Below are 8,814 nucleotides of genomic sequence, written 5' to 3' on the forward strand. Positions count from 1 at the left end.
TGACTCCTTATCCTTAATGTTACTGCTAAAACCTGTTTGTCCTACTATTTCATGTCAAACAATATCTGCCGTGACACCAGGATTATTTAAGACATGCTTGAGCACTAACATGCACATGTTGCATGAGTTAAACTCATTGACAGTTTGCTAATATAGATTTATTCTAATCCAAATGTCAATGATCACAGTTTTGCAACGTACTGTATCTCAATTTTTAATAAGGAAATAAAAATAATGAGGGAATTGTTTTGACAACTTCAATTTTGACTTCGATTTTCCATCTTTTCTTGGCAGATATGGGCCTTCCATAGATTCTGCCACGCTCTGCCCATGCAGTTGTTTATTTTTTTAATGCCATTATTCTGCAAAGACTGGTCCCATAAGCTTGTACAGAAACACAGAGAAACTGTCCGTGCCTCGTGGATCCTTGGCCGTAGAGCCAACAACCTCAACCGTCCTGCTCAAGACTTCTGCCCAACCATAGATCTGTAAATTAAGAAATTGATATTTCAATTGTGATGGTTTTGTGTCACTTTTGGTTGTTAAATTCTGGTCTGGACTGCTGTATAAAAGGTCCAAAGGTCGACTGTGGCCTGGGAGAATCTCTGCCCGTGTGTGCAGATGGTTCTGTATATCCAGGGTTCACTTGGACCTGAGCTGCATCCCTGGGAGGATTAAAGCTAACTGGTGCCATGGTACTGTTACTAATTATTTGCCACAAAGAAAAGAAGTGGAAATGTTGGACTTATTTTGCCACTTTCCTGTCGGGGGATACCAGTATATTTTGTACATAGTTCTTCTATTGATTGGCCTTCTGTCACTGTTGTCTTAAATGGGCGCACTTCCATGTCTTTTGATTGCAATGAAACCATCAGCAGATGCACACGATGAATGAGACTGCTCTTCTTATTGGCGTGATTTTGTCCCCAAACCAGTAAATGCATGACATAGGTGGAGTTGCTCTATTGTATTGTTTATTATTAATATATGAACAATAATAATAATAATAAATAACATAAACAGCCCTCAATTGCCACTTCAATATACTGTGACTGAACTGGAATGAAACTGTACATAATGTTTGTTTTGGATTCATAATAAACATTTATGATGTGGTGTAACAAGAGTTAAGTTGGTGCGTGGCTCAAAACTATTTAGGAATATTTTGAATAGTCTGTTGTAGAATTGAACTGCTAGGGTGTAACTGATGGCATTTACCCTCTCTGATGCCTGTCTGCTCTGAAGGGGCTTAAAATCTCCACAAACCGTGCCAATAAAACCCAAGGACAGGAGCTTTATGACAGAGGGAACAAGAGCAACAGAGGCTTTGGGGACTAATGTGGCTTTTAGAGGTTTAGCCTTGGATCCTTATCTCTGCCTCTCCCTGCTCTACCCCGTCCAGCTCTTACATACCACCTCCTGCAGCATGGACAGCAGTGGGGTGGGAGCTCCACTGAGATGAAAACAGGAGGATCCCTGTTAGGTTAAGAAAATAAACACTTCTATGGAAACCATTGTACTGCATGTACACAGAGCCAATGATATCTTGGCAGGAATAGAGATTGAGATTTAAAGCCGTGTCAAATGTGTTGTGTTTATGGGAATGTTTGGTATAAGTGAGACCAGACACTGTTCATGGAAAAAAAGTGTGAAGATTTGAGAAAACAGCACGAGCGGTGGTTTTTAGGATTTGTTTATCTGAATTGTTATGAACTGTGTCTGACTCACAAGTCCTTTACTTGTATATGAACATTATTATATAAACTAGGGCTTAATATAACTGCACTCCTCAGGAGAGGTTGAATGACTTACTGAAGTGGGATGAGAAAGATTCTTGCCCGACACGTTATCGTCATTCTGTAGGAGGATTGCAGCTGAATGCCATCAGCGAGAATGCTGTTTATCTGATGAACTGATTAAGTAATAGAGAATATTTTATAGCAGAAAATGTGAAATGAAAACCTCCAAAATGAGATGTGAAGAGCCTTCAAGGCAAAGAAGTGTTTAGTATTATAAATGTAGCAGTGACGCCACCATGTGGCGATCACAAGAAGTCAGTTCCACCACAAAACAAACATGCATGGAGTATAATTTTTTATTTGAACTTTCAGATGCAGAAATATGAAACATGTTATCGGATAAATATTTACAATAAAGGCTGCGTTAACACACAAAAGCAGGGGAATGCACACATTCAACTAAAGTAATCCAACTGAAGTACAGAGAGCTATCAGTCTAACCAAAGGAACACTCAAAAGAAGCAATGAATGATTGTCAACCAAAGAAAGAAAGCACAGAGGAAATTCCAAACAAAAAAACATGTACTTCAACCAAACTGAAACCCAAAGAGACGTTAAACTCTTAAACTCTGACTTCAAACCAAGTGTTACTTTATAAGAGTTAGTGTGAGTTATGCTGGTGCAGTGCTTGTTGAATAAATTTGCCTCACTAGAGCGTGAGGTGACATCACCATTTTCAAAAGGACACCAGAAACCTGCACTGTTACTATTTTCGCCTGGATGTACCATGTTGTACATTCAAATGCAGTGCTTATAACACACTTTTGACCAGTTGAATACATTATACAAACTCCCGTATCACCCAAACTATGAGCCTCAATAAGTAAAATGTGTGTAATCTTTAAGAGTCCTTCATGAATGTACAGCGTAAAGCTAAATGTGAGGTGTGGTATGAATGGTTACAATGAGCCCTGAGGAAATGTATAGATTCTAATGTTTCTTTTCTGACTCCATCTTGAATAAAAGACAAACCTTCTCAGTGGAGGCATTTTTCTAAGTATATAATAAACAACAGCCACAAAGTTCAGAGGACTCCCCCCACCCACGACGAGTAAAGCTGAATCACAAGCCTACAGTCACTGCAAGTCAGACCATACGGCTTCCGTCACACCACTTTACATCTTCAAATCACATGGCGTGCAAGCTCAGGAAACACGATGCAGGGCAGAGTGAGAAAATGGCACAGCCGTGACGCGAACCGACCAATCGTCAGCTCTGAAAGTTCCACAGCAGTGTTGATTATGCATGTTGCTCTTCAGTTTAATTGACTATTGTACATGAGCGGTCCTGGCGGTTGCAATGAAAAATAGAAACAAAGCACATTTCACAGTAGTATATATTTTTGTTTCTTTTTTTGTCATTGTTTGTTAAATACATACACAGAACAAGAGAAATGGCTTCTATAATGAGGAAAGTCTTGCTGGTGCAGTCAGTCACGGGAAAAAAAAACAAAAAAAAAAAAGCTGTTCCACCTTTGATGAGTTAACTCTACAGATCAAATGGATGCATCAGCCAAGAGTGACTTTCAAGCTACGTGCGGCCTTTATTACATTATGGAAGAGTAATTGCTCACAATCAAGACAGACCTCCACAGTTCCCCTCACCAGCAAATAATAAACTTACTACAGTTTGTTACACTGTGGGTTTTCTTACACAGAACAGAAGTTTATTACCATCCTGTAGTCAAAAAAAGACTGCTCATCTTTGCCATTTTCCAAACACACACCCATCCATAATAATCATTTCACTGCTTCTGTCAAAAAAAAAGAAAGAAAGAAAGAAGCAGTCATCCAACTCAAGCAGTCAAACACTATAAAGTATTACATATTTAAAAAGATAAGCCTATAACTTCGCAGGCGTTTGCAAATGACTTTCAATGAATTATCCTTTTTCAGAGGTGCTTCGCTTCTTCATGAAGATATTCTCATTGATGAAACACTCCTCACTCTACAACAGGTCGTAGGTGGATCATCTCCACTGGACTCTGTGTACTACTCAAAGTTGGAGGGTCCAAGATGGATAACGGTGTGGCCAAGGCTATCCAGTGGCTCACTGGGGGGGAAAAAAAACTTAATGCTTTCAACAACAGGCCAAGAGGCCAGTAACAGGGGGGGAAATTGCCAGAGCAAATGGTCCTGGAAATGTAAAGAGCTCCAGGGAACTTCATCCTTACTCACGAGCAGAGTGTGTGGTATCAAAAGTAGATCTGTTTGGCATGTGATGGATTCTGCTCCATGGGGCAGTACGGGCATTTCAACCTGAGGACGAGGAGATAGAGAACAGGATGTTAAGATGACAGGAGACTGAAACATCCATGTTTATATTACAGTGTAGATGGCTGATCATGGTAATACAGAGAAAGCACTCAGGGAGCACAAACTTCTGCCAAGGTGCCAATGAGAATTTCATCAAATTGCACCCTTTAATTTTTTTAGATAAGCTTCTCACGGACCCAAAGGACAAATATACAGCCAAAAATATAAGAAACAACACAATTTGGATGCTTCGCTGGCCCAAAAGGCCCAAATTTTGATTCATTTAAATTTGTTTAACTAGATGAAACCCCACTGAGTCCACATGACTTCAATATCAATTTGGAATGATGTATTATACCTCTAAATAATCTTAATTTTTGACTTACTTCCCAGCATTTGTCAGTTTGTTGAGAGCGTCTCTGGAGATGACGTGGCCGCAAATGAGTTTCATGGGAGGGTTGCTCTCCGAGGTCTGCTGCCGAAGTATTGGGCAGGCAAACACAGAGTGGTACCAGCACTTCTTCCCAAGGTCAATTTCAATCTGAATGAAAGGACAACGTGCAAGTTAAGTGATTGTGGACAAATAACTGAGATATTCCCTTTGTAATTTAAGAAGTGACTCACAGGCAGCTCATCTTTGTGTGTCCAGACTCCACTGCACTGTCTCTGCTCTATCACCTGCTTAATGTTCATCAGCACTGGCAGAGCCATGCAGCCTGATGCAAAGCTATGGAGAGAAAAAACAAAAATTGATCAACTTCAACTGCAGCTCTAATTTTTTCAGCACACAAAGCATAAATAACACCACATGATGTCAATGCAATAGCATTGTTTTTCTCTTCTTGTCTGATAGTTTTCTAACCTAACACTGAGTGGAGACTCGACAGAGAGTCCCAGTAATGCGCAGGCATCTCTGGTAAAGATGTTACAAATCTCTGCCCACTGATTGGTCTCAAGCAGAGTGCGGTATGGAGAGTTCTCAATGCCATGACGCAGATACACCAGGCTGCCCATCAAAATCTGGATATCTGAAGGGATTAAAAAAAACAAAAAAACAGCACACACTCAATGTTATTACTGTGAGTAATGTAGGATTGCAAATGATTTGCAGGGTTTCTACTTCGGAGTCAGAGCTTCAAATTCTTAAAAACAGTGAAATGCATTCTGGTAAGCATCTTTGCAAGTGTGTCTTGAATGTCACAATGATTATGCCTCCGTTTATGACTACCTCTCTGGTGCTGAGAGGCAAAGGGCTGAAAGTGTCTGGCGTACTGCAGAGCTTCCATTTGGTTGCCAATTCCACCACTGAGCAGACTGATGAAGTACAAACGGTGCAGCTTGAACTCTAAACTGCTGTTCAGGTCCAGAAGTCGCTGCCGATTCGTCACAGCCCACCTAAGGAGACACATGACATGAAAGATTCATCATCAAAAGTAATATTATTGGCTTAACACAAACACAACAGCAGCGCATTTTAACTTAACACAGCTTTACAAAAACTGTCAAATCAGTTGACTTTGTTGTTGTTGTTGTTATTTCCATTAAATAACATACTCTAGTGCTGGCCTGAGATCCTGCATTCTCAGAGCTTCAAGGATCCTGTTCAGCTCCAGGAACGGCTGTTTCATACTCATATCTATAACAACACCAGACTCCTAGAATACAGAAACAGGGTATTTTAAGGGGAGACACATGGATTACATTACACAACATAAACATTTCATAGGGAGGTTTTAACATTCACTTTCAGTGAAATTGAACCATTGAGCCATTTACCTGACACAAATCCTCTGCCACACTGAGCATGCCTTGTCTGTACAGGTGCTCCACTATTGTCTCACTCAGATATTTCTGTCTCTCTGGGGTGTCCCACACTGTCTCTGCCACAACAGCACTGATTTCTGCATCAAAATTCTGAAGAGAGACACACAAGAGATGAGGTTTTTCTACGGCAAATGTTAAATGTTGAAGAATGTTATTGGTTGTCCTTACTCTGTCAATGGCTTTGCCCACTTTCGACACACTACCATGGATGTCCTTATGTCGGGAGGCTAGCATCTGCACTGTTTCTTTGATATTCTTACAACACTGGGCCATAGTCTGAGACAAGACTGATAAGTCTGCATCTTGTACTCCTGCAAGAGAGTAAAGGGAGAATTGTAAATTTTGAATTTAAGATTAAAATAAAACATTTATATCAATATAAAAAAAACAAGATTCTGTTCACTTCACTCAGAAATAATCTGTCTTACATTCAGTGAGTGTGTATACTTTTTTTTTCTTACCGAAAGCAAGTAGCTGTCCTCGTATCTCACAGACGCTGCGCAAAAGCTCGTCTAGCCTCTCCTCAGACTGGTGGCCGTACATTACGAAGCGATGGAGCACCTTCTCCAGCTCCCGCTCCACGCACGCACACTGTTCCATGTTTCAAACTGGAACACTCACACACACATTCACACACACAACACTGACACCTGGAAATAAAAGAAAACATTTTAAGGAAACATCAGTAGTTTCTAGAAATGTTCAATATTCAAGTTTAATACAAATGGGTCTGGTTCGGGGACCATAGCAAATAAGGCAGCACACATGAAGGAGATGGCCTGATGCTATTTCTAAACAACCTCAAATACACTGTAATTCTAAACAGCCATGAGAGCGACATTAGCTCGACTTACTGTACATCTTGACAAATGTTTTTTTCAGTCAGTGCATAACTGTTTCGGGTGACTTTTATCTACATTTCCAATTTCTTATCCATTTATTAGACATTGTATAAATAGAATACAAACACCTCTATACCCCCTGACTCCATCTAATGTATTCTAAAAAAAATGATAATTTCCAGCAGGCTGTACACTAAGAAGCATATCCTGGCCTCCAAAGTTCAAAGCTCTCAATCCGCAGTTCACCCAGTTGAACTGAATTAAAAAAAAATGGGTATGCATCTGTTTCCCTTTGATCTGTGCATGATCTACCTTGCCTGCCTTTGAGTGGCACCTTTACTTTGATTCCAAAGAAAAGTGCAGAAAAAGTTGAATGTTTCAGAAATGTGTCACAATCTGAAACAATTTTGAGCCACACGTCACCAATACCAATGAATTACAAAATGTGAAAAACAGGTGGTTTTAAATTAATTTGATTAGGGCTGGTCTGAGTATTTCAAAAACTGCTGATCTACTGAGATAATTGCGTACAATTATGTCTGGGTTTAACAGAATATGGTCTGAAAAGAGAACATTGCCAATGAGCTGCAGTTCTCCAGACAAAAATACCTTGTTTATGCCCGAGTAGAATGGCTAAATGGCCCTGTGATGGACTGGCGACCTGTCCACCAGTCCTTCGTCCTATGTCAGCTTTCGCCCAATGTCAGCTGGGATTGGCACCAAATGCCCAGCGAACCTCATGAGGAGGATGAAACAGTAGACAATAAATGAATAAAAATGGCTAAACTAGATAAAAAGACAACAGTAACATACAACAGTTACTTAACAATGTGGACCACTTCTGCCACTCAATTAGATGTCCTTTGTTCCTAAAAAAGATGGTCACTATGTGTACAGTATGTATACAGTATGTGTTGCTACACAATGAAGTAAAAGTTGGTTGGATGGTTGTGATAAAATGGATGACACGCTGTGTTGATGTTATTATTTTCACTTTTTAATGTGTTAAGATTACATGTTTTTGTAATATGCTGGAACATAAAAGAAACTCCTTCAACTTTGGACTCTGGACAAGATGATATATTTAAGTCCTTCAGATTTCACTATCACAGACAGTGCTTGACGACACTGATATGATGACAGAGTGCCTAAAAACTGTCAACCTTCTGACAGACGCCCTGAAGTATAATGAGTTGAAAAGACCTTTGACAGCTGAGAAACAGGCGTTTTATTAAATGGGGATGGGGGACACACACAGGCAGATTTGCTCTAATTATTGTTCTGTTGTGACACTACTAACATTTAGCTCCCGTTGGCAGGCCTTTGTAAAATGGGAATCAGGCACACAGTGTACTCTGCGGCCTGGTGTTTACGAACGACAGCCGTCGCTAGCGTCTCAAACATTCTTAAATGAATAGTAGCCATGCAGTGACCAGCAGCGATATTGACGAGGGGTTTCGTATGTAAAGCTTCACCCTGCTTTCTTATTACTGTCTTACTAGTACAAATCCGAATCGTTTGAGTACCGATTCGCCGTAAACTCGCCGACTGCGAGCTGAACACAGAAAATGTCCACCTACCGCAACAGAGGTAACCAGCATTAAAGCTAACTGCGCTAGTGTCTCAGCCACCAAACACCAGGTTTCTTGTAAATATTACTCACCACTAGAATATAAACACGAACAATCACCAAGTGTGAACAATACCTTGTGATCCGCAGCTGTGAATTAAAGTACTGAGTTGTCGCAGAGCTAACGTAAACAAACGCGAACAGTCCATAGCCACAAAAGCTCGCCACTGCTAGCAGCCAGTTAGCCAGTTGATGTAACCAGCGTCTCACTTACTCGACCCAAATCATTTCGGGAGACAATGACACCCCGATTATTTCATATCACCCACACACTTCAAATGTCTAGAGCCGTTTAAGTGAAACGTTAGATGGGTTTACAAAAACAACACTCACCTGTCGTGCTAATTAGTTAGCAAACATTAGCGTTAGCCACTTGCCTGTTATGGCAACACTTCACCAGCAGTCGTAATGCGGAACTTCCTGTGTCGCAGTTTGCCTTCACTGCATATTTCAAAATAAAAGCC

The 8,814-nt window shown here is 40.4% G+C and overlaps 1 protein-coding gene across 5 annotated transcripts; it reads right to left on the minus strand.

The window, feature by feature from the left end:
- Positions 1-2,081: 2,081 nt before the first annotated feature.
- On the minus strand, positions 2,082-8,809 carry rmnd5b (required for meiotic nuclear division 5 homolog B). Of its 5 annotated transcripts, none has more exons than XM_058650290.1 (11): positions 8,684-8,809; positions 6,340-6,528; positions 6,047-6,189; positions 5,831-5,968; positions 5,609-5,709; positions 5,283-5,449; positions 4,917-5,082; positions 4,679-4,781; positions 4,441-4,595; positions 3,977-4,057; positions 2,082-3,851 (listed from the first exon to the last, which is right to left on the minus strand). In XM_058650290.1, exons 2-10 carry the CDS (start codon positions 6,476-6,478, stop codon positions 3,994-3,996), a joined length of 1,176 nt encoding a protein of 391 aa, XP_058506273.1. In that variant the 5' UTR covers positions 6,479-6,528; positions 8,684-8,809; the 3' UTR covers positions 2,082-3,851; positions 3,977-3,993. The 5 variants fall into 5 exon arrangements, with proteins under 5 accessions (XP_058506273.1, XP_058506271.1, XP_058506272.1 ...); XM_058650288.1 differs by adding an exon at positions 7,330-7,456 and having other exon boundaries at positions 2,082-4,057; positions 8,684-8,800; XM_058650289.1 differs by lacking the exon at positions 8,684-8,809 and adding exons at positions 7,330-7,456; positions 8,427-8,644 and having other exon boundaries at positions 2,082-4,057.
- Between the last annotated feature and the right edge of the window lie 5 nt (positions 8,810-8,814).

Source organism: Solea solea, chromosome 14 (assembly GCF_958295425.1).
Source record: "Solea solea chromosome 14, fSolSol10.1, whole genome shotgun sequence".
NCBI classification, from domain to species: Eukaryota; Metazoa; Chordata; class Actinopteri; order Pleuronectiformes; family Soleidae; genus Solea; species Solea solea.

Bases quoted from the DNA above. Each gene is read 5' to 3' on its own strand.
- rmnd5b (XM_058650290.1), bottom strand. From the start codon at position 6,478: ATGGAACAGTGTGCGTGCGTGGAGCGGGAGCTGGAGAAGGTGCTCCAT. The intron at 5,710-5,830 runs GTAAATGGCTCA...TCTGTATTCTAG, and splicing joins TGGCAGAGGATTTGTGTCAG to GAGTCTGGTGTTGTTATAGA. The intron at 4,782-4,916 runs GTTAGAAAACTA...TTCTCTCCATAG, and splicing joins GAGTCTCCACTCAGTGTTAG to CTTTGCATCAGGCTGCATGG.